Source organism: Chiloscyllium plagiosum, unplaced genomic scaffold (genome assembly GCF_037043375.1).
Source record: "Chiloscyllium plagiosum isolate Xiang-an unplaced genomic scaffold, Cpla_swu_hap1 HiC_scaffold_26, whole genome shotgun sequence".
In the NCBI taxonomy this organism is placed as follows: domain Eukaryota; kingdom Metazoa; phylum Chordata; class Chondrichthyes; order Orectolobiformes; family Hemiscylliidae; genus Chiloscyllium; species Chiloscyllium plagiosum.
In genome coordinates, this window is record NW_028270164.1 from 34,037,532 (window position 1) to 34,064,309 (window position 26,778).

The 26,778-nt window shown below is 41.2% G+C and overlaps 1 protein-coding gene across 4 annotated transcripts in view; it reads left to right on the top strand.

The window, feature by feature from the left end:
- LOC122563223 (metabotropic glutamate receptor 4-like) overlaps window positions 1-26,401 on the top strand; it is a 1,237,105-nt gene extending 1,210,704 nt beyond the window's left edge. The window contains exons 11-12 of one of the 4 annotated variants that reach the window (XM_087973618.1): window positions 8,543-9,266; window positions 25,750-26,401. In XM_087973618.1, the coding sequence (XP_087829744.1) occupies window positions 8,543-8,763 (221 nt within the window). In that variant the 3' untranslated portion in view covers window positions 8,764-9,266; window positions 25,750-26,401. The remainder of the gene's footprint in view (window positions 1-8,542; window positions 9,267-25,749) is intronic. The other 3 variants (XM_043716807.2, XM_043716804.2, XM_043716801.2) reach the window with 3 other exon arrangements.
- Window positions 26,402-26,778: the final 377 nt, after the last annotated feature.

Here is a 26,778-nt window from a genome sequence, read left to right on the forward strand (position 1 = left end):
AGTTCAGCAAGAAAAAAATACTTTTGCAGTCTACTTCCTGTTCAAGGAAATAATAAGCAATGCAGTTATCTTCCAACATATTAAGCAAGATGCAAACAAGACAACTGATCATGATTGCATACATTTGAGGCAATTAAAAACCAATGTGCTTCTGTCATGTTGAACATCTCAAACAAGTAATCAAAACACAAATAATTGTGAAAGACAGAAAGCTGTCAGAGTATCTGCTGTCAACAAGGGTGCTATTATTTTCAGAGTCACAAGCTACTGAAGTTGAAACAAATCCCAAGAAGGCTGGAGAAGATTAGCAGGTCTGGCAGCTTTTGGGTACAAGAAACAGAGTTAACGTTTCAAGTCCAGTGTGACTCTTCTTCAGAACTGCAGTTCTCCAATAACTAGTTCAAAGCAGAATCCTTCAAAGATATCAAAACAAACACTGTATTCTTGCCATACTTGGAGGTGTGTCAGGTATCAGATTCCACACAGCAGCACTCATGCAGTATCTATACAGTATACAACACAGGACTGATGTTGCTCTGGCTGCTTTATGGTTGTCAGAAAACTGAATGGTGTTAAGTTGGAAGGAAATATCAGTATGCCCTAAGTCACACATCAACAGTTACAAACACTATTTTACATCAGGAAATGAACAGAGAAGGAAATCTAATTGACCTTCATATCAGAGAATATAGGATGTGCCTGACTCTTGAGTATCACCCAGACACAAATATCTAGGGAAAAAATAAAATTTGCTAGACAGTCACCAAACAACAAGAAAGACACTCAACACTCAAATGATGATCTCATCCAGAAAGTGAATGATGTTAAACATTTCGCTAAACCATATCTCAGTGCAGATTACAATCCATTCAATCTTGCAGAAGAATTATGTTATCTTGCAGTATTTTCGACTGACATTGCACTTTTTGATACACAAGGCTCACCTTTGGATTCAATTCTGCAGCTGAGGTACTTCTGCACGTTTTACAGTGTGAACATCAGAAATGACATTCCTATCTACAGTCGCATGGGAAATGAATGCAGGCCATGTCTACATACATACTGAAAACATTTTAGAGAATCTAACCTAGCCTTGAACAAAGAGAGATGTTTCTTCAATGGAAGCGCTGATGAATTATTCAGTCATGTGCTCATGTGCTCACAGGAAATTGACAATATTTCAAACACTGCAGATCCTACTGTGAAGACTACATCTTTTATATTTGTCTGTATTTTGGATTAGGAAAAAATGAGGACTGCAGATGCTGGAAATCAGTCGAAAAGTGTGGTGCTGGAAAAGAACAGCAGGGTCAGGCAGCATCCGAAGAGCAGGAAAATCGACATTTTGGGCATAAACCCTCTATCAGGAATATGGAGGGGAGAAGGGGGCTGAGAGATAAATATGAGGGTAGGGGATGGGGCTGGAGAGAGGGTAGCTGGGAAGGTGATAGTTAGATGCTGGTGGAGGTGTTGGTGATAGGTCAGAGACGAGGGTGGAGCACATAGATGGGAAGGAAGATGGACTGTAGGACAGTTCAAAAGGGCGATGCTGAGTTGGAGGATTGGATCTGGGATGAAGTGGGGGGAAGAGGAGATGAGGAAACTGTTGAAATCAACATTGATGCCGTGAAGTTGGAATGTTCCAAGGTGGATGATGAGGCGTTCTTCCACCAGACGTTGGATGGCTTGGTGGAGAGGACGAAACCTGATGATTCCTGAAGAAGGGCTCTTGCCCGAAACGTCGATTCTCCTGCTCCTTGGATGCTGCCTGACTTGCTGCGCTTTTCCAGCAACACATTTTCAACTGTGATCCCCAGCATCAGCAGTCCTCACTTTCTCCAACAAAAACTATCAGCCTGCCAACAACTATGGGTCAATTCTTGCATTTTTTCTGGTCAAGCATGAGTCAGAGAGAGTTTGGTTAAGTGAAATTCACTATGATGCTGAATGAGTTTTCACGCTGTATCTTACCAAGCTCACTGCTTTAATTGCTGCTGTTGACAACCCAATGGTGAGTATCTCCATCATATGCCCATCCCTCCTTACTATGTGCCATTCCTGGAAGAACTAATTCCTTCCTGGATATCTGCCAGAAGACTAGATTTCCTTATGGTCACATTGCCTGCAGTGCACCTGGAGGGGCAGTGGTGTTTGATGTCTGGCATCCATCTGGCTTGTAATGGATGGAGATGGCTGACAAGGACCAGCATGGGGAAAGAGAGACTTGTCCACGGTCCAGATGCCCCACATAGAGGCAGGGCAGTGCCCAACCAGAGGAGGAACCACACACAGATCCTTCAGCAGTGTGCACGCAGGAGACTGCAGAGTTAGGCAGGTCCTGTGGCTGCATCCTGCCTGCCTCTTTCTGATTCTTCCAATTTCAGGCAGGAAGAGCTTCAGCATGTCTAACCTGCCTGGACACAAACATCCCCAGGGCCACTCAAACAAATCTTCAGGTCCAACCATCTCCAGCATTGAGAAAGGGAAAACTGCAGATGCTGAAAATCAGAGTTGACAGTGTGGTAGTGGAAAAACACAGCAGGTCAGGAAGCAACCAAGGATCAGGAGAATCGACATTTCAGGCATAGGCCCTTCATCAGGAAATGGAGCATCCATCTGCATGAGGCTGGCTGCCTCCATCCCATTTGTAGAACAGGAGACCTCAGAGAGACACAACAAAAGGGAGAGGAGGTGAAACCTTTTCTCTCAAAAAATCTTGAGAGTATGTGGAGCTCCCAACATCTATGTATATAGTTTAGATTTGTGGTAAAGCTTTGCTTTTACCATTCATGAAGTTGTCTTTGTCTCTGTCTCTGTCTCCGTACAGGGTTTAGATGCTTTGTTGCATCCTTTAGCATCAATTCTTGGTCACTAAGGATGCTGTATGTTAGGGGTATACAATAAGTGCCAACCACATGATATGACAGCAGGATTAGCAAAGGGCATTTGAGATACTGGCTCACTCCGGCTCTTCAACATGTCCCACTGTCTGGCTCTGTGCATGGAAGAAGATCACAGAGTACACATTTAGCATGTCTTATGTTGTCAGTATCTCATGTGTATAACAGCAATGTTGTACCCCAGTGCACCAACCCAGTGAGCCATCACAGATAGTCTCCTCCTACACATCTCAGCTCACCCCCCACTTAACCTCCAATTCATTTACCCTTCTCATTGCAAATGGATTTGCAGCTGTCCTCCCATTGTGCAATGTCCATGTCCTTCAAGATAGAAATGACAGTGAGTATTCTCTGCCACTGGCTTACACCTTAAACGTTACCATGTCATTGTGACCCCTGACATCACTCCACCCTGCGCCCTTTGAGCCAAGCCAATGAAATTCACAGTTCCCAAGGTCATCACCCAAACCAAGCAATGAGCCTTACACACCCCAGTCACCACTCACCAACATCCACCCCCTCCCCTCTTAACCTGAAGACTAGTGATGATAGATTAATTATGGTCTATCCTCTCCAGTGACTGACAGACCAGTCCTGGCTGACAGCTGCAAGTCTCCTAACATGACCCAATACATCCCAGAATGTAGCAGATCTCATCCTCCAATTGTTGGCCTACCTCCTATCAAGATAAATGCCTGGGACCAACTCCGTGAAAGTATAGACCTGCTGTGCAAAAGCTGCTTTACCGGACACCTATCTGTGGCCAATGCTTGGGACTGGTTTGGAATGTTGCCCTTGACTATCAGCTCTGGAACCCCCTGACAGATAGGTGCCCCTATGGAATTGGGTATGGATCACTTCCTGAAAATGTTCAGATGTGTCCCACTGGCTGCTGCAGGTATACTGAAATTGGAGTGATCACTGCTGCCACATGGTAGAGTTGACAGCCTGGCATACGAGAGATATTTGTATCATTGATAGTCACGGTGGAGGTGCTGGAAAATTTGAGGTTGGCAAATATGATGCCACTGGTTAAGAAGGGTGGTAAGGATAAGCCAGGGAACTATAGACCAGTGACCCTTACCTCGGTGGTGGGCAAGTTGTTGGAGGGAATCCTGAGGGACAGGATGTACATGTATTTGGAAAGGCAAGGACTGATTAGGGATAGTCAACATGGCTTCGTGCGTGGGAAATCATGTCTCACAAACTTGATTGAGTTTTTTGAAGAAGTAACAAAGAGGATTGATGAGGGCAAAGCGGTAGATGTGATCTATATGGACTTCAGTAAGGTGTTCCACAAGGTTCCCCATGGGAGACTGGTTAGCAAGGTTAGATCTCATGGAATACAGGGAGAACTAGTCATTTGGACACAGAACTGGCTCAAAGGTAGAAGACAGAAGGTGGTGGTGGAGGGTTGTTTTTCAGACTGGAGGCCTTTGACCAGTGGAGTGCCACAAGGATTGGTGCTGGGTCCACTACTTTTTGTCATTTACATAAATGATTCGGATGCAAGCATAAGAGGTACAGTTAGTAAGTTTGCAGATTACACCAGAATTGGAAGTGTAGTGGACAGTGAAGAGGGTTACCTCAGACATTGCATAGGCTGGGGTTGTTTTCCCTGGAATGTCAGAGGCTGAGGGTGTGACCTTATAGAGGTTTATAAAATCATGAGGGGCATGGATAAAGTAAATAGCCAAGGTCTTTTCCCTGGGGTGGGGGAGTCCAGAACTAGAGGGCATAGGTTTAGACTGAGAGGGGAAAGATTTAAAAGAGACTTAAGGGGCAACTTTTTTATGCAGCGGGTGGTACGTTGTATAGAATGAGCTGCCAGAGGAAGTGGTGGAGGCTGGTACAATTACATCATTTAAAAGGCATCTGGATGGGTATTTGAGTAAGAAGGGTTTAGAGGAATATGGCGCAAGTGCTGACAAATGGGACTAGATTTACTTAGGATATCTGTTCAGCATGGATGAGTTGGACCAAAAGGTTTGTTTCCACGCAGGATATCTCTATGACTCTGACTCTATTAATTAAGGATAATTGGACTGTTTCAGAGTAAGCATCACTAGTTTGCTAAGAATTTACTATGCTGGCAAAAAAAAACCTCTAAAAAATAATCCATCTGTACTTTTGTTACATACAAGTAAAACAAGGCATATTTGTTCTATTGAGCGGTTTTAGTTGGAATTATACCAAAGTTAGAAGGGAAATTTACAATGGACCATATTGGACATGAACATGCTAGGTGAATTAATCCCTTATTTAATATAACACTGGTACAAGAATCTTAAATGCTTATATCAAAACGCTGAGTCTTTGACAAGTTTCCCTTTGAACAATATCTGAAATAAAAACATAATAATTCTGGATAAGATTCCAAAACCAGTTATATTTATGGAGCTCTATACTCCCAAACTGAAGTCCAAGTTGTACATTGTACCTAAAGAGAGATGTGCCTTAATCTAGCCAAAGGGCCTTTTGAAAATTAGACCTTGAATTTACTGACAGCAAATTTACCACAATTTCTGTTGCTTTTCCTCTTGGTAGCTATGGTTATATTAAGTGCAAGGATGTTAAAACTAATATGGTTCAGCTTCTTACTTAGAAGGGGATTGTGCAACACTTGATTAAGAATCTCTAAATAACAATGTGGATTGATAGTAATATAGCCTTTTCTTCTCTTTGTCCTGTTTTGGACCCTTCAGTTTTGTGGAACAATAGAACAAAAATTGAAAATCAGTATAATGTTATATTGTAACTAACAGTGGATAGTTTTTTTTCTGTTACTTGACAAATAAATAATTATATAGTGATGCCATACCAATAAAAGAAAACTCTCAAGTATCTTTTAAAATTGACATGTTAGTTAATGATTCAAAATTACTTTCAGGCATCAGGATTCAACTTTAAAGTTAGCTGAATTACCAAATGCTTTTATATATAAAAGGTGTAATTGAACCAGGCAGCAAGTTGTACTGTCTGTGAATAATGTGACTGCTTTCATTTCACCACTTTTTGCCTTGTGTTTTCTGAAGCTTGGTAAAAACTCATGCTGTGCACATACTTTTTACATTACTACATCATAAACCCATTGCCATCTTGAATAGCATTTAGCTAACAGACTTGATCAGCATTTCATTTAACGCAAGAAATATTTCTCTGACGAGGTGAAACAGACAGTGTGGTGCTGAATGCTTCTATGTTTCTCAGGATTGATTTTTTTCCGAATGTTGAAGTAAATATAAAGATATTTCTTCAACATTCAGCATCGAGGGCAATGTTACAAAGTATTCTGTATAATAATGTAATTAGATTTGTCGCTGAATTTTTGTAATAGAACCTGTTCTTGCTATACTAGAGCTAACTTCAGAGAGAAAGAATGAATTTTAACTTGCAGGAATATGTGACTCGATCGTAGGTAAATGATAAAATGATTGATTTTTAGAATTGAAGTATACTTGGCATTATTTCCAGGTTTCAGAGAGGCTAGTTGAGTATCAGCAAGAGCTACTTGCCAAAGTTGATGTTTTTGTTATTGCAAGCATATGGTTGCATAGGCCCGGTTAGAATGTTTAGAAGGCATTAGTAAGCTCTTTTTAAAATTTAATTGAACATGGCTCATAATTTAACTTGTGGTTTCCCAGACTTGAGAAACTGAAACTGAGCAGATAAGCAGAGAGGTGGGGACTTTCACCTGGCATTTCTTGCTCTGAATAAAAGCTCACTTAATGCAGCCAGTTGTCTCAGTTCCATCTGTCAAATAGCTTGTGTGGACATAGCATCTTCATTAACCTTGGAGGACTTCTAAAGAAACAAGATCAGGACAGAAGGCCTGCTGGATCAGTTTAACATCACATCAGAAGAAACAACCATCACCTTTCATGCCAACAATGACATGTGATAGAATCAGTATATCCAAATTGGGGCTGGTGCTAAGGGTAGGGACAAACATAGAGAACGTAGTATCCACATTATAAAATGGTGGAGGAAAGACAGAGGTCACCTTCCTTCTCAGAAAAGGACTGTTTTTTACAGGTTAAGTTGCTCTCTGAAAGTCACGACTGTCCTCAATGTTTTCTCAACCTGATCTATCCAGACTTTTAATAGAAACATGTCAGGGATTTCCTAGTTGGCTGATCAAAGTGTAGAAGAGAAATGGATTATTACCAGATTCAGGTGCAGGAAGAGAACTTTTAGCTGATCATATCTGTACTGGCTCTCCAAATGATCATCATAATTTAATGCCATTCTGTTGCCTTTTCCTCATACACCCGCACATTGTTTCTATTTAAATAATGGTCATAGATCCTCTTGAAAAACCTGAATTGAGGTTCCAGGCAGGGCATTTCAGACTATCATGGTGTGAGAGATTTTTTTCTCTCATTGCTTATTTGCTTTTTTTGTAAATCTTTTTATATCTGTACCCTCTCATTTTGGAACGTTTTAAAAGCAGCAACTATTTTTCCCTACTTACTCTATCTAGCCCCCTCATGATTTGAAAAACTCTATCAAATCTCCTCTTAGCTGCCTTCTCTCTGAGCAGAACCATCCCAAACTCTCCAGTCGATCATAACTGAAATTTCTCATTCCTGGAACCATTTTTGTAAATCTCTTCTGCACTCTCTCCAAATATGTTCACTTCCTTTCTATAGTGTAGCACTCAGAACTATACACAAATACTGCAACTGAGGTCAAACAAGGATGCAAAGCCAGCATCACTTCTGTTAGACCCGACATGTTAGCTTGCTCTCCCTGTGGATGCTGGCTAATCTGCAGTGACTTCCAGCATCATTTCTTTGTTTGTGTACTTTTTGTCCTTAATTGTTGTGGTTCTGTTCGCCGAGCTGGGAATTTGTGTTGCAGACATTTCGTCCCTGTCTAGGTGACATCCTCAGTGCTTAGAAGCCTCCTGTGAAGCGCTTCTGTGATGTTTCCTCTGGCATTTATAGTGATTTGTATCTGCCACTTCTGGTTGTCAGTTCCAGCTGTCCGCTGCAGTGGCTGGTATATTGGGTCCAGGTCGATGTGCTTATTGATAGAATCCGTGGATGAGTGCCATGCCTCTAGGAATTCCCTGGCTGTTCTCTGTTTGGCTTGACCTATAATAGTAGTGTTGTCCCAGTCGAACTCATGTTGCTTGTCATCTGAGTGTGTGGCTACTAAGGATAGATGGTCATGTCGTTTCGTGGCTAGTTGGTGTTCATGGATGCGGATCGTTTACTGTCTTCCTGTTTGTCCTATGTAGTGTTTTGTGCAGTCCTTGCATGGGATTTTGTACACTACATTGGTTTTGCTCATGCTGGGTATTGGGTCCTTCGTCCTGGTGAGTTGTTGTCTGAGAGTGGCTGTTGGTTTGTGTGCTGTTATGAGTCCTAGTGGTCGCAGTAGTCTGGCCGTCAGTTCAGAAATGTTTTTGATGTATGGTAGTGTGGCTAGTCCTTTGGGTTGTGGCATGTCCTCATTCCGTTGTCTTTCCCTTAGGCATCTGTTGATGAAATTACAGGGGTATCCGTTTTTGGTGAATACATTGTATAGGTGTTCTTCTTCCTCTTTTTGCAGTTCTGGTGTACTGCAGTGTGTTGTGGCCCTTTTGAACAGTGTCTTGATGTAACTTCTTTTGTGTGTGTGTCCTACTATTATAGGACAAGCCAAACAGAGAACAGCCAGGGAATTCCTAGAGGCATGGCACTCATCCACAGATTCAATCAATAAGCATATCGACCTGGACCCAATATACCAGCCACTGCAGCAGACAGCTGGAACTGACAACCGGAAGCGGCAGATACAAATCACTACAAATGCCGGAGGAAACATCACAGAAGCGCTTCACAGGAGGCTCCCAAGCACTGAGGATGTCACCTAGACAAGGGTCTGCAACACAAATTCCCAGCTGGGGGAACAGAACCACAACAACGAGCACCCGAGCTACAAATCTTCTCCCAAACTTTTGTCCTTAATGATAAAACCCAGGATACTGCATACTTTACTAATTGCTATCTACACCTATTCTACTAACTTCACTGTTCTGTGCACATATAACCCAGTTCACTCAGCTTCTGCAACTCCTTTAGAATTGTACCCCTTTTGTTATATTATCTGACCACGTTCTTCCTACCAAAAATGTATCACCATATGTTACTTTGCATTGAACTTCCATCTGTTACCTATCAGCCCACTCCATCAACCTGTCAATGTTATTTAGAAGATATATACTGTTCTCTTCATAGTTTACAATGCATCAAAGGTTTGTATTCTCCACAAGCTTTGAAATGGTCACCTGCAAAGTCTTGTGTTATGAACTAGGCCAGACCACTCAGAACATTTTTCAGCAGGCAGCCCCAGAAAATGACTTTGCAATTTGTTTCGGTAAATGTACAGTGAACATGACGCGGAATAGATTAACTAGTTTGACTACTAGATTTTAAAACAGACAAAAACTTTTTCACAAAATTACACAATGAAACACAAAGAACAGAATAAAGAACCCCTACAGAACTAAATCTATCCAAACTACTTAATAATGCTGTTCCAAATATACACAACAGTCCCTATAGCAAACTCCCTTTAAACCCAGTATAAATGGAACACATGCTTATAGGTTAAAGTTGAAGGGCAGAAAGGGAGAGAGTTTCCACACAGTTCCCTGTTGAACTCCCTACAAGTTCAAACTGAACTAAACTACTCAGCTCAGCTAGAGAGCTGACCACTCCCCTTTCTTTGTACACGTCACTTCTAAAACATGACCACTTTGGCCTGAAGTCTCATCTGTTTACATATAAACAAAAGACCTCTCAAAACCCTTTTTATCTCTGCACCAAACCAGACTGATTGGAGTCCGGCCTGGTTTATTACACCTCTGAAAAAAAATCAAGGGCAGAGTATCCTTGAGCCAAGGAACAACTTTTAGAAAATAAAAGACTAGCTTTATGACACTAGATCATTAATACTAATCAGGAAAAGCAGGTGACCCAGGGCCAATCCCTGAGGACCTCCAGTATAGATCTTTATCCAGCCTAAAAAAATTCCAATGATCATTACTTATTCTTTCCAACCACTCTGCCAATTGTTTATCCCCATTGCTACTGTTCCTTTTATTCCATGTGCTATACCTTTTCTCACAAGTCTTTGGTGTGGCACTATATTGAAAACCTTCTGGAAGGCCACATAGATGACATAAACAGTATTATTTTCATTGACCATTTATTTTACATCTTCAAATAATTCCAGAAAGTTAGTAGTGAGGATCAGCAAAACTTTCCCTGTATATTACTGACAATATTGGAATATGTGGTCACTCAGATTTAACTGTCTGTTTGGTTTCTGTTGTAGGGTCATGTCATCTCACTGAGGCTCATGAGCTGCTGCTCATGACATTTGCCACCAACATCCCCTTTAAGTGTAGGGAACTACAAGTCCTATTTTGTTTTGGTTATGGAAGACCAAATCCTGGTCTAAATTAGAATAGTCCCGTGTAGTGAACAAGACAAAAAAGGTTTACTGCATATTAACAATGAGTTGCAGGCTACATTGTTACAGTCATCATTGATCCAAAGATTTTGAGAAGGACCAGATGTTTGGCCCTACCTGATCTATTTTATCCACAAGCCTGAAAAACCAGGTTTTTTTTTATCATACTGTTTAGCCTTTCAGACCCTTTTATCACTCAAACTTTTATCCCACTATTAGTATTATGTATTTATGTATATAATTACATTTACCACAACTCATCTCCTCTGTGTCTCTGATTTTATAGATTACATTAGATTACTTACAGTGTGGAAACAGGCCCTTCGGCCCAATAAGTCCACACCGACCCGCCAAAGCGTAACCCACCCAGACCCATTCCCCTACATTTACCCCTTCACCTAACACTGCGGGCAATTTAGCATGGCCAATTCACCTAACCTGCACGTTTTTGGACTGTGGGAGGAAACCCGAGCACCCGGAGGAAACCCACGCAAACACGGGGAGAATGTGCAAACTCCACACAGAGAGTCACCTGATGCGGGAAATGAACCTGGGTCTCTGGCACTGTGAGGCAGCAGTGCTAACCACTGTGCCACCGGGCCGCCCCATGTCAAGTAATCTTGACATTTCACTATTCCGCCAAATCCATTCTCTTTCAGCTTCAAAGACTGTCAGCTTGGTGTGTGGAAGACTGTTAACTCTGATTCTCTTCCTGAAACTCTGGATTTGTAGTTATCTTTAAACTAGAGGACCTCCTGAATTTCTTTCGTGGAGTGGGTCTTCCTGCTGAAACATTCAGTTGCTTCTTTGAAGTGTCCTGGATCTCTAATATGGACAATTTCTTTGAGCAGTATCACAAATCATTGCACAGTGGTCACTCCCTTTTCAGGGATGGCTTCCATACAGTTGTACGTACCACATCTTCAATCTTCAGCAAATGTTTATTCTCATTCCTCCCATAGATTTGGGCTGAAGCAGGTAAACTTTTCTTTCAACTTGTTCATCAGTTTTGACTTTCTCCTTCACCCTCAGTAATTGCATTATTTTGATGGCATGTTGTTTGGAGGGTTGGTGCAGACTCGATGGGCTGAATGGTTTCTTTCTGCACTTTAGAGATTCTATGATTCTAAAGCTATGGTTTTGATTACTGGCTTCATGATAGCTCTGTGCCTGTCTGTTACTATTTGTTTCTTGACTTCTGATTCTGTATAGATTATGTGAATGCTGCACTTTTAAGAGTTTCCCATGGTTTCTCCATTGGCTGTGTGTTCCCTCGAAGCTGTGCAGCTGCACACATGTCCAGCCACATTAAGGTTCCATGTGTGATAATTGGCGTCAGTATGCCAATGTCAGCATCGATTTTTGGTTCTTTGAGTTGCTGCTCCACATGTACTTAGCCAGAAAGAAAGTCAGAGAGAACATTGACACCTTTGATTTTAAACATTACTTCAACAACCTCCAATGCAGGCATACTTGGGACCACTGCCAATGACAACTGCCTTGTGATGCAGTCTGCATCTATTTGGAGTTACCAGTTCTCATTCTCTAGTGATGTGTGGTTTTTCTAATGGACCACCTCAATGATCCAGACCTTGATGTTCCTGGAAGCAAATTTCATATTTGACCCACAAGAGTCAAGAGATACATACTTCATTCTTGGCCTCATGACACCTCTATGAGGAATAAAGAGACACTATACACTGACAAACACATGACCAGCACTTGCGTTATCTGTCAGGCCAAGTATTTTTCTAATCAACCAGTTTAGAAATGTGGTGACACACCTCTGGAGCAGGAGAAACCCCAATTTGGGCTTCCTGCCTCAGAGATAGGTACATTGCCACTATCAGGGGGAAGTGAGGACTGCAGATGCTGGAGATCAGAGCTGAAAATGTATTGCTGGAAAGGCGCAGCAGGTCAGGCAGCATCCAAGGAGCAGGAGAATCGACGTTTCGGGCATGAGCCCTTCTTCAGGAATGAGGAAACACTTTCCTCATTCCTGAAGAAGGGCTCATGCCCAAAACGTCGATTCTCCTGCTCCTTGGATGCTGCCTGATCTGCTGTGCCTTTCCAGCAACACATTTTCAGCACATTGCCACTATCAGTCAAGCTTATGTATAAAAAGTTGAAGATATACTTCATGTACCAAGAAAGGTACAGAATTACCATTCTGTGTTTGAGTGAGTGCATAATGGATCGCATTTTTCACAAGGTGGGACACCAGAGAGGATTGCAGATGACAAACGATTCATCTTCAGATAAGTAGTATAACAATATATGGTTAGAAATGTAGGTTTGATTGAGAAATAAGTTTAACCAATTAAGTATGGCACACATTAAATAAAAAACACTAATGCAGCTAGCAGGAAAAGCCAGATAATTTCAAATTGAACCTGAGGTATGCCTAGAAGGGGATGTAGATACAATATACATTTGCTATTAATTGAAAGATGTGAACAGTAGTTTAATCACCGAAAAGAAAGCCTGAAAAGATTCATGACAATACCACACATAGATGTGAAAGTAAGATTGCTAGAGGAATACTAGAACAATCCAACTAATAATACATGGCAAAGGTCCTTTTTTCATTTTTAGATATTTTGAAAACGTATAAATAACATCAGTTACAACACCAGTTCAAAAGATGATTCATACTGGACTTGAAATGTTAACTCTGTTTCTCTTTCCACAGATGCTGTCAGACCTGCTGAGTTTCTCCAGCATCTGTGATATTTTGCTTTTATATAAAATGGTATTAGATTAGGTATTGTATGTTTTGATAGTTTCATTTAAGTTTTTATATTACAACTGAACAGATTATATACTCCAGCATGCTCCTTCAGCGGGGAATATATAAGGCTGAGAGATAAGTAAGTGGTTAGGAGCGAGGGAGGGGAAGTTGTTTAAAAACACAACTTGCAGGTGAATCAGTCAATGTACTTTTTTTTCCTGACCTGATTAAACCATTACATCCATGACCTGGTCCAAAACCTACCTGCTGCTCACTAACTCAACTAACTTTAACTACTCCTTCTAGGCAAGACCAGCAAACATTTTCCACTCACTATGCACCCTTCCTCCTAATACCACTCAGCAGTCCTATTAATAATGTTCCATTTGTCTTTTTGGCTTCATCCCATTACTCCACAAACTGTGCTTATAAACCAGCATGCTAAAATTATACCATTTTACAGCTCAGAAGAAGGTAATGCAACCAATCATACTTGTGCTGGCACTGAAAGAACTATCAAATTAGTTCCAATGCTTTACTATTTCCCCTGGGACCTCTGCTTTTTTTGTGTTTTCAAAAGTCATGATTGAAACTTCTTCTATTCTGAACCATCATAACTGACTGTTTCTTTATAAAAGCAAATTACTGCGGATGCTGGAATCTGAAACCAAAGAGGAAATGCTGGAAAATCTCAGCAGGTCTGGCAGCATCAGTAAGGAGAGAAAAGAGCTGATGTTTCGAGTCTAACTGACCCTTTGTCAAAGCTAAAAAAAGGGAGAAATAGGGAGGTGTTTATACGAGGCTGAGAGGAGGTGAGTCATGGCTCCAGAACCAAAGGTAGCAATAAAGAGGTGATAATGACAGTGCACAGAGAGATTATAGGGAGATTAGGAGCTGTGAATGATCAAGGCTGAAGCCAGTGCTATGTGACAAAATATGTGGGGGATGGGGGGGGAATGGGTGAAGAAGAGGCAATGGGTGGAAAACAGGGGAGAAAAGTAGGAAAGGGGGAAGAGGAGAGGAAAAAGGTGATGAGAGAGTGGAGAGCGAGAGAAAGAGAAACAATCAAGAAATAAAAGGTACAGAACAGTGAAAAAAATATTTAAAAAAATAAATAAAATAAATGAAATAAATTATGGAGCAGAATGAAAACAGAGGGGTCGAGATGGGATAATCATCTGAAGTTGTTTCTTTATAAAAATGCCTCTCACTCTGATTCTTTTAGAATTACCTTAAGTTTCTGTCTTCTGGTTACCAGCCTAACTGCCAGTGGAAACCACTTACACATATACATTCAACAGTAACTGTTGTTTATTTTGAATGTTTCCATTAAAAACACTTAACACACTGTCTAAATAAACCAATTTTTGCTTTTTTAGATTTTCCGTGTAACTTAAAACCCATATTTCTTGTCAGTATTCTAGTAAATCTCCAAGCATTAATATCCTTTTGAAAGCCCCGCACAAGACAGTGCTCTAGCTGAGGTCTAATCATATATTATAATGATTCATCAAGGTGTCCTTGCTTTGGTATGTTAGGCCTCTTTTGATGAAGCCAAGGAACTTTTTAAAAAAGATTCTAAGTCATTCTAAGTCAAACTTTGAAACTATGACATGATGCTATAATTTAGGTCATACATACAAAATAACAGTGACTTTGGGAATATCACTCTACACATCACTCCAGTGTGAAAAACAAACATTCACCACTCTTCAGCTTCCTGTCACATAAACAATTTTAATCCCATGCCCTTCAGTTGTGCAGATACATCTCCTAAATAGCAGTTTTACCAAATGTCTTTTGCAAGTCCAAAACAGTCGTCGAGCCAATAAATAATTCAAACACTCAATCAAGTTTGTCAGACTTAACTTTTTTTTAAACAAATCTATGTTGGCTGTCGTTAATTAGCATATGTTTTTCCAAGTGAAAAATTAATGTCATTGCTTTAATTATAATATTCAAAGCACTTTAAATTTAATTACTGTAACTGTTTCTCAGTAGTATTCTATACCTTGCCAGAGCTGGAAGTTTTCACCTATATTGGTTGTTTAAATGTACTTAACACACAAATTAAGATCCAACAAATTGATAGATGGTGTACCAATGACAACTGGTTGCAACTACATCAACATATCCAGATGCCTTTCGATAAAGGGAATGCAAGTGACAGGATCAAAAAGGCAACAGGTGCATCACATTAAACAGCACCATTAAAAATAAACACAGTGGAGGTAATCAGCTGCTGCAATGAACAGTTGGAGAGATTGGTACCTTAAGATATTCCTTAGAGAGAACACTGTCATCAGGAAAGCCTACTTGCCATGACAGGATTCTAGTGCAGCTATTCATTCACTTAATTGCAGAACTCTAAGTGCTGATACTATACCCCTTCAACTCCTCAAACACAGGAAACCAACACTCCCACAACATCTGCATGATTTCTCTATCTCTGTCTAAGGAAAGGGATAGTGCACCAGGTTATGTGTCATCTCCTCTGCCCTGAAGCTCTTCAGCCACGTCCTCAAACAGACTCACTACCACAGCCACATCTCCTTCCTCAGCACGTCTACGGAACCGACTGACCCCGCATGGACTCCGGACTGCGTTCAGACCAACAAAATTTGGACCCAACCAGGACAACCAGTACCTACAACAAATCCGAAGCCTCCAACAACAGACCTCCCCCCGGATCCTCCGCTCCATGCTTGCAGCCATGCTCCGCTACCTACATTCCCTGCAGTCAGCCCTACTCCAGCTCAGGACAACACTCTCACAGACCTGCAAAGGCCCTCTACTCTTCTTCATCCACAGAAGAATCCATACACTAAACAAACAGTTCTTCCTAGCCATATCGGAAATTAAAGATATTAAGTACCAAAAACTTTCATGTACTTACCCCCACACTCCGGATTCCTCAACCATTCCAGAATCTTCCATCGGCCTCCGTAAGCACTCGGGCGCTGCAGCAACCGCCGCCGCGAACCATGATGTCACTTCCGCCCCCACCGACCATGCAGCCTCCGTGATCGCCGCCCAGACAACCGCCTCCACGATCACCAGGAAGACAATTGCCGACAGATTCGCGGGGTTCACAGCCACCGGGAATAACACCGTTTCTGCATTCGCCACAGCCACTTCCGCCCCTGGAGTTGTCATCGCCGCATCTACTTCCGCCCCCAGCGACGTCACTCGCCTGCACAACTCCCACTCCGTCCGCGACCCCCTCGTCAGATCCACACCCCCCACCAACCCAACCTCCACTCCTGGCACCTTCCCCTGCAACCATAAGAATGCAAGACTTGCGCCCACACCTCCCCCTTTCACTTCCCTCCAAGGCCCGAAGGGATCCTTCCATATCCCTCAGAAATTCACCTGCACCTCCACACACATCATTTACTGCATCCGCTGCACCCGATGTGGCCTCCTATACATTGGGGAGACAGGCCGCCTACTTGCAGAACATTTTAGAGAACACCTCCGGGACACCCGCACCAACCAACCCAACCGCCCCGTGGCTGAACACTTTAACTCCCCCTCCCACTCCGCCAAGGACATGCAGGTCCTTGGCCTCCTCCATCGCCAGACCATGGCAACACGACGGCTGGAGGAAGAGCACCTCATCTTCCGCCTAGGAACCCTCCAACCACAAGGGATGAATGCAGATTTCTCCAGCTTTCTCATTTCCCCTCCCCCCACCTTTTCTCAGTCTCAACTCTCAGACTCAGCACCGCCTTCTTGACCTGCAATCTTCTTCCCGACCTCTCCGCCCCCACCCCCTCTCCGGCCTATCACCCTCACCTTAACCTCCTTCCACCTATCGCATTCCCAACGCCCCTCCCCCAAGTCCCTCCTCCCTACCTTTTAATCTTAGCCTGCTTGGCACACCCTCCTCATTCCTAAAGAAGGGCTTATGCCTGAAACGTCGATTCTCCTGTTCCTTTGATGCTGCCTGACCTGCTGTGCTTTTCCAGCAACACATTTTTAAGCTCTGATCTCCACCATCCGCAGTCCTCACTTTCTCCTACGTGCAATGTAAAGACAACCACAGTATGCACAATGACTATATCACTAACCATAGTTAGAAAAATATTTCCTATGCTGTCCTCATCAAGCTATTAGTTCTGCCTGAATGTACCTACCCCAAAACTCAGTGTGATTTCAGAACAGAAGACTTAAAATTGATAATGATCTTCTCAGTATGGAACTGCAGGGGCAATACTATGAATAACAACAACAAAAATCATGGTATATTGTCTTCCTCACTCTCTCAGATATTCAACCACATGAGCAGAAGTAACCTAGAAGCAATGAGAGAAAATCTTTGGCCACTCATTGAAGCTGTTCAATATACCCTCCTTTTACCATGATGACATGATGCATATGGTCAATAATGAAAGCACAGCACTGGAACGTAAGATCTGCACTGGTTTCAAACAGGATTGTTTCATAAAGCAACACCCTTTCATATTCTTCTTTTTTGCTGCTACCATATGTCTTTGGGTTGTTCGTAGAGGGTGTATGCTTACACACACTCCAACTGAAGGAATGCTGGTCATTGGATGATTGACACAAATGGTGCACAAAATCTTCATCAGTAAGTTGTTCTCTCCTGAGGATGCCACACAAACATTTCAAACAGAAGAACATGATCATTGGGAAGTAAACAGAATCCATCATGGATGTAAAGAGTTTACTTTGACCATTAGCAGCTGGAAGACAAATCTCATACTGCCATTTATGAGCACTGACAATGACATGGAAATTTGTTAAAAACATCACATAGCGAGGTTTTGCAATTACCAGCAGCATTCTGTCACTTAATTGATGCTGAAATCAATGCACACGTCGCAAAAGCTGCAGCCATTGTGACCAGCTGAGGAAGAGAGTGTGGAACAACAATGGCCTGATGAAGAACAACAGACACTGAGTTTACCACGCCTGTATCATCACAGCATTCCTTTACAGTGTTGAGACTTGCACAAAACATGCGAGACAGGAAACACGCAGAACAGATCTAGCTCTGCTGTCTCAAGTATAATGAAAGGAATAAGACCATACTGATGACTTGGCATTAACTTGAGCACTGGAAATAACAATGGCCAACACAACCCTGTCAACCATGTAAAAGCCTCCTAATAATATCTCGGGGGTTGTGTCAGAATTAGAAGAACAGTCCCACAAATGAGGTAAGCAACAGCTTCATACCTTACAATGCAACTGCTGAAATGTTTGCATCTATCTTGAAGTAGAAATGTTAAATGGATGGTCCATCTCAGATTCCTCCAACATCACAGATGCGGCTCTTTACCCGATTTGATTCAGTCCGTATAATATCAATAAATTATATTAAAGCTCTTCACACTGCAAAAGCTATGCGTTCTGACAACATTCCTACAAAACTGCCATTTCCCCAGCAACGTGAAAATTGCTTAGATATATTCTGTGCTGAAAAAGCAACACAAATCCAATTGTAATGAGATCAGCCAGGTGGACCTCATTGAATGTGTGTTCCCTGATCAGACCAGATTAAGCAGCCCTGATCTGGGAACTCTACCTAACATTTTAACAGGAGTATCAGAGATTCTGTTCACTCAGAGCTGGCTGTGAGGGAGGTGGATCAGTGCCAAGGACTCTCGATGTGGAAATAAAGGGTGACATGGTGACAGGATAACTAGCCTCTGTGGCGTCTTTCACAACCGAGCCAATTTATCAGTCATGGTTGTACCTGGGAAACAACAATCTTAAGCAGCTTAACTAAAGTCCTTCCTTCGAACACAAGGTCAAGGTGTGGAAATGTTGGCTGATGATTGCCAAACGTTCAGCACCATCCACTACTCATTAGATACTGATGCAGTGTGTGCATATACAAGAAGACCCGGGCAAGATCCAGGCTTGGGCTAATAAGTGGTAATAACATTCATGCTTTACAAGTACCAGGCAATGATTATCTCTTAAAGAAAAAAATTTACCAATGGTCCCTTACTGTTGCTGAATTTCCAAATGAATGCCCTGTAGGGTTACCATTGACTAGAAAAATTGAACGGTCCAGGCATGTAAATACTATGGACATAAGAGCAAGTCAGAGGCTAGAATTTCTGAGGTAACTTTTCCGCTGTCACCCCAGTATTTGTCAACTATCTACACAACACAACTCAGGAGCATGCTAAAATACCGTCCACTTGCTTGGATGGGTACTACTGCAGCAATACATTAGAAACTTGACACCATCCAGGACAAAGCAACCCTCTTAATGGGCACCCAGTTTTCAGCAATCACTCCTTTTACCATCAATGCACCATAGCAACAGTGTGAACTATTTACAAAGTGCATTGCGGCAGCTTACCAAGAGCTCCTTCAACAATACCTACTAAACCCTAACCTAGAAGAACAAGAGCAGTAGATGGTTTGGAACAAGACCAACTGCCAGTTCCTCTCCAAAGCCATATACCATTTTGAATTGAAACTGTCTTTTACCATAAATCAGCCAAATATCAGATTTTATTGAGGGCTTCTTCCATTAGCTCTGGCAAGTTCTCTCATGCGATTCTCTGCAACTTACCTCATTATGTATGCACCATGCTTTTATGGTACTCCATTCATCTATTGTACACTCAGCAATGGTGGAAATAATCCCTACTTCTGGGACTCCTGGGATTCTCGGCCCCTACCCTAGTCCAATATTTAAAAGCCGAGCAGTGTACCAGATTAGATACTGTCAGAGAAGACTTCCCATCACACCGCTCAAAGGGGAAGGGAAATTAAAAGAATCTGGTGTGGAGGGCATAGGAAGTAGTATAGATGACACTCCAATGCAAATACAAGCTCACGTTCTTAAATGCGTTTCTAGCTTACATCTTCGGCTGTCATTGTAACTGCAGTCAGAATAACCAAACTACATGAGTTACCCATCCTTAGCAGCATTGCCATCTTGGCATCCTTTCTAAGGGGGTTCGACTGTTTGTGTAGCACCCAGTGCCACATCTCATTGACAACTTGAGAGCACAACATACTGGAAACATAGAAAATTGGAGCTGCTGTAGGCTATTTGGTCTATCAACCCTGCTCCACCACTCAGTATAATCATTGATGTCAACACCATAGTCCTGTTCTTTCCCCATACTTCTTGACACCTTTGGCTTCTAAAAATCTATTCACTTCTTAAACTTTGCCTGCATGGCCTGTGAGAAATCATTTCACAGTCTGTCATCCTCTTGGTGAAGAAATGTCTCCTAATCTCAGTCCAAAATGATCTACCATATATTCCAAGATTGTGACCCTTTGCCTTCAAATGGTTAAAGATACTTACTTGTTTTCAAAAATAGCAAAACCAAGACAAAATGAAAAATAAAGAAAAAGTCACATTTTTTTCTCGGAATAAATTTAAAGTCAACAAATGATACTGAACTTGGCTCACATTAATTAGAACCAGATGTCAATTAAGTCCTGTCTGACTTCTTGTACCTGATACTGCAGCAGTCTAGATTAGATTACTTACAGTGTGGAAACAGGCCCTTCGGCCCAACAAGTCCACAACGGCCCACCGAAGCGCGACCCACTCAGACCCATTCCCCTACATTTACCACTTCACTTAACACTACGGGCAATTTAACATGGCCAATTCACTTAACCTGCACATCTTTTGGACTGTGGGATGAAACCGGAGCACCCGGACGAAACCCACGCAGACACAGGGAGAATGTGCACAGACAATTGCCCAAGCCGGGAATTGAACCCGGGTCTCTGGCGCTATGAGGCAGCAGTGCTAACCACTGTGCCACCGTGCCGCTCTATCATGCCGACAGTGATGTTTCTCCTGCTCACTGTCTTCATCTTCCTTCTTGGAAGACTGTTGCTGCTGTCCCAACTCTTCAGAGTCGACCATAGCCCTCTTTCCTTCTCTAGTTGCACAGAGCACAGTGTACAAGGATTGTGTCTGGACTCCAAGTCTGTCTAGACGGTAATGTAAGCATTACCCCCCCCCCCCCCCCCTGCCCCGAATGATCCAAACCAGGATTTCCAGGAACTAACCAGCATCCCTTTCACTCAAATCATCTTTAAAAGCATGTTGTACACCTGTTAATCCAGAGCTAGTCTGCACAGTTCCCAACATCTGCCTCATACATGGCAGACAGGGTAAAATTAGTGCCCCACTTTGCAGGCAGATCTTTAGGAGACTGCTCCTCATGGAAGAATGAGTAGAATTGTATGTATGCTTCGCCCAATCAGGGGGTTGTATAATGGAATCACACACATGGTTGCAGAGGGAAGCTCTTGCCTCCCAGCAACCGTCCTTGTAAGCAATCCAGGCTTTGAAATGAAGCAGAAAAATATGCATTCTCAAGGATATAGGCATCATAGCAGCTCCTAGGTGTCTTGCTACAGACTTCTAAGATGTGGTATTATTGATCACAGATGACTCGTAGATTGACGGAATAGAAACACGGTAGACTTCATTAGTGCTATGATGTGGCACCGTCAACATATTGTGTCCAGTTTATAGTGCCCTATACCTGGGGAATCCAACTATGTCAGGATAGCCTAATACCTGGATTATGACAGGTCAACGAGATGAAGCAGTGTGATCTGGTGCAAATTGCATTGGTGACAGACTTGAAACATTTGTGGGTTGAGTATTGAGAAATCCCAAACAAGTCCCTAGTGGAGCCCGAGAAGCAGACAGTTGCAGTAGAATTTAGTGCTCCTGTCACTTTGGCAGCCACTGGGATGGGGTGGTCATACAATCCTTCGGGTCACAGGTCCCACTCCAGCAGTTGCCTTAATTCAGGCCCAGTGTCCTGGGACATGCTCAGTCTCCCATATCAATGTACATTGCTCTTCAGGAGGAAATAATCTCAAGAGGATCTACGTGCCCCTACCCGCAAAGTAGGTCAAGCTGTCAGGAACTCTGCAGGTCAGCTCTGGACTATTAGTGCTCATCTAATTGCACAACAGGCTGTTAAAGATGGCTTGGGTGCAAGGATGAATACCCTGAGCTGCTGGGAACTGTGCATGATAAGTTGGAGGGAGATGCTATAGAAAACCCGTTAGGCCTCATAATAATAAAAAACCTTTTCTTAAAAAAAACTCAACACAACTCTCACTTCGATGAAAAACATGTCAGATTCAGTCCAGGGATTCAGTTCTTCAGACAAGCAAAGTTATCGGACAGGCATTAGTTGCATTTAAAAGCACAAAATACTGGCAGCAGGGGACCAGGAAGCAACTGTGGAGAGAGAGGCATGGGGTTAATTTTTCAGGCTGGTGACCCATCAAAATTAGTTCAAGCCTCCTGTTTTTGTGTCTTTCTATTGTTAGTCTTCCTGACTGACTGAATCCAGATAATCGGTCAAGAGTTAAAACTGAACTCTGCAATCTCCTTTGTGTAGCAGATTGATTTTGCCTGGACTCAAAGCATCCACTCTGCTGCTAAAAATACCCATTTCCAAAGTTACACCTAAGAATCAACAAGTTTCATTTAAGAACCCAGTCTAAACACCAGGCCAGTGCAGACTGTGACCAGAAACAGAAACCAAACGACAAATCTGTATGTTGTTTTCATCTTCTTTCTTAGCATCAGTTGCTGCTTCTAGTCATGGAAAAGGAACAAACATGCCCATGAATATAAGTTCATTCAGCAGATGTGCACTAATATTTATGGAATGAATATAAATGTTTTTGTATAGCGTCTTTCAGACATTCCCAAAGTACCTTACATGTGTTTTTTTTTAATTATGGTAAGTAGTTTAAAGACAGGATAATCTGTTTTGTTTGCTTTTGTTTGAAGGATAAAACACAAGGGCATGGGAAAGATTTCTGTGCTGTTTGTCATCCTAGTGACCTATGATCTTTTGCCTCCATGTAAGGTAGCAATCAGGACCTCAGTTTTGATATGGTATCTCTGATGCTGTAGTACATCTTTAGAATTAAAATCAACGGATGAAAATGTGCTGTTTGTGCTTTCACACTTGCTGAACTGTGTGTCTTATATGTGAGAATATACTTCTTAGGTTTCTGACAAGTTGGCAAAGAGATGGCACAAACAGAATGTAAGTTTATATATTGAATTGAACTTGTAATGTCTACAAAGATGCATCAGACTTTCTGATATTTGGTTAATAATGAGGAAGCACTCATACTAGCAATGGCGTCTGTGGCAGAAAGGCAGCATTTCAGTCTTCTGGTGTGGCAAAGTTGGAAGGTGAAAGAGATTGATGTGGGATTCCTGGTCATTGCTCGTGTGATGTCAGTTTGGTTTATTAATGGGCCAGTTGATATTCATTATCCCTCAACCCATTTCAACATAGTGGTAACTCAGGGATGACAGGAACTACAATGTTTTTCTGTGCCTACTGAAGGCACTCCATCAAATGCTTGCCTAGCTTGTCAGTTGCCTTCTAGCAAGATTTTTTAAAATAAAAACTACACATTCTTTTCCAGATTGATGGTTGTGGTGTTTTGGGTTGAGGCACTGACACCTTCACCCTTTCTTCTATCCCTACCCTACCGACTGCCCCAGTCATCACTCACCTTTGACTTGGCCTTCTTCTGTGTTCTCGGCCTCTGGTGGGTATTCTTGCCAGCTCTTGGTGGCATTGATGCCAGTGGAATAATTGGCCTCTAATTCTCAGCAGGCAGGATTTCTACTGAATCCTTAGAAATCTCTTAAGCTCAAGGCCGGGCACATCATACATTTGCACCTACTCCATGGAACTGATATGTTCCCCATAGGTTGTCTAAATGTTGACTGAGGATAACACCCCAACGAGCTGATTAAATGCAGTTCTAAGTGTAGGAGCTGAGAATGTGTGACATCCACAAGGACGTAAATTATATATTCATTTTGTTTTTTTCTAAATGCATGTAATAATGAATCACCACAATTTCTAGGTAATTTAGTTTCACTGGTAACCCACAGCTGACTTCCTGAAATAACACACAGTCTGTAAATGTTATTGTATGGATTCTGTATGGATAGCAATAGATGAAGAGAAAATGAGGAAGGAAGGGGTTCAGATAATATCTTACAGCCTAAGATTTGATCTCAGTTAGTTTTGTTCATCAAGTAAGCCTAATCATATTTAGTTTTAAACATGCAAAAGCTGCAACACACTTTGCAATTTCTTTTCAAATTTTCTATAAGAAACTCCCCCCCCCCCCCCCCCCCCCACCCCAGAATTACACCTTGATTAAGAAACTGTTGGCAGAATTTGCCATAGTCATGACATACAGAACTTTCAGGTTATTGGAGAATGAAATGACAAGAGCTAACAGGAGACCGTAGCATAATTCTGAATGATAATATTGGCGAATTGTTCATACAATAACAAACATACTTTATCAAGTGTTGCTTTGCAATTTTTCAAAAATTAATAAACTGAATTGTGTGCACAAAGAAACATTTTGAACAATTTAAAGTTCCTTTCACTTTGTGACTTTCAATATGGTGTATTAGTACAATCAGAGCATTCAATGGCAGTTAACTGTGTTTTTAACTCAGTAGCTATCTATTTCAGCTGTACAGCTTCAAAGAAGCCAGAGACTTCCATTCATTTCCTTAACAATCTCTTTAATACGAGTATGATTATAAGATTTATATCAATATACTGAAGGGAACCCGCACTAAAATGGAACATTTTTTGCCCATACTCACTATTGTAAAGATGTATTTGTAAAGTTATATTTCAGGTAAAGTTTAACTCTATTTATAGATTGGTTTATGAAAATGATCTTCTTTATTGTATCCTTAACACTCATATTGCTGCTATATATTGTATATTTTTGTGTACATTTCTATGAAACTATCCTTTCCTTTAAAGTATGTCTTAATATTATGCTCTAGGTAAGTGCAAAAGAAGTAAAGAGAACCTATTTTACCATGTGACAAACGTTTGACCCAAAACTTATGCTCCCCTACTTGTTTATAACGCTGCTATTTTATGATCATGAAAAATATGTAGAAAAATCAAGTTTGCTGACTTGTTTCTTAATTTAATAAATTGTGGCTCTTCGTTACACACTTCATATATCGTCCAAATATCAGTGAGTGCTAAAATGAAAGCAATGTTCTGCAACATACAGAGAATGCTGGATAGCTGAAATTGTAATAAATAGTGTTGGAGAAACTCAGTGGTTCTAGCAGCATCCGTGGACGGAGAGTCAGAGTTGATGCTTTGAGTCCAATATGATTCTTCTTCAGCTCCATATAAGTCATATTGGATTTGAAATGTTAACTCTGGTTCTTTATGCACAGATGCTGCCAAACTCCTGACTTCTTCCAGTACTTTGTTTTTATTTCTCAAGCCATCCCGGAGCATTGTGTTAAGAATAAGTGGTTACGTACAAACTGATCAAAATTAATTAATCATAAAGTAACAAAATACCATCAGTTTACTCACAGCATTTGTTCTTCAGTAAAACTAAATCCAAAAATATTTCAAATGTTTTAATTAAACAAGATAACTTTAGCTAATTTAAATAAAATTATATGGGAAGAAAGTACAAGTGTTGAAGCTTTTCTGAAGGCTCACATGTAAATTTCTTCTTTGTGCTGGGGAGATGATTTAAAATTCCACTATAGTGATACAGGTTAGTGGTTCTGTGATTTCCATTTTAAGTATTAATGTGTTATTGGTGTTTATTTGTCCCCTACAGCATTAGCTACTAAGCAAACATACGTCAGCTACAGTAATCATGCAATCTGAGTGAATGTGACACTCCTGAAGGGTCTTTTGAAATTTGGAACAGAAGAACAATCTGAAAGACAGACATTTCATTAGTCTGGATGTCCACCTACAAAACCAAGAAGGGCCATTTCAAAGTTCTTACAACACCGGTAGTAAAACAATCGTATCTAAGCATAACCTTCAATAGGAGACCCAAAAGATCAAGATGACAAACTGCACGGAAGGAGGATGACAATTCCTGAATCATTGATTCTTTGATGATTTGTCAACAAAATTAACTCCCTTTAAATCTTGTGAAGTTGTCTGTGATTGTGTCAGAGTTGTTTTTATTTCTATTGATTTTGAACTTACTAATGTGTTGCAAAATAAAATATGTTAAGTGCTCACCAAATAGATGGCAAGTTAATGTATGTGACAAACTGACTGGGAAAAAAAATGTCTGCTTTATGTCCTGACCAATCAAAAGTACAGTGCCTGGTTGTTTATGAATACTTAATGGAAAGTGTAGAGCATGTTCATTTTTATACAAAAAAATTTCTAATAAAATAGTGTTTTGCAACTGATGGAGTTGTTTTTCAGTAAAGATGGTTTCCTAGTTGTGGCAGTGGGTTTATATTCGTCTGAATGGTTTTCCCTTTCAATAGTTTAATCCCATTAAAATGAAACTACAGTTACAATTATACAGAGGCTCAGTAAGTTTGAAGCTTCATGAGATCATACAAGAGAATTATTTCTGAATTCATTCGAACTTCTCAAATATATGTTGGTAGGACCACTTAACAGCGATAGTCCAAACTTAATTATTATACATGAAAAATAGCTGCTTCTGTTTAAAAAAAATAACTTTTACCTTATATTAAAATAACATTTTTCTCTCTACTTAATTTAAATTTGGGTCATATGTTGTTGTCTTCCCAAATGGCAGGAGACAATTGGCACCAATGATATGGCTATGACAACTCTAATTTAAATAAGACATTATGAATCTTAATTTAAC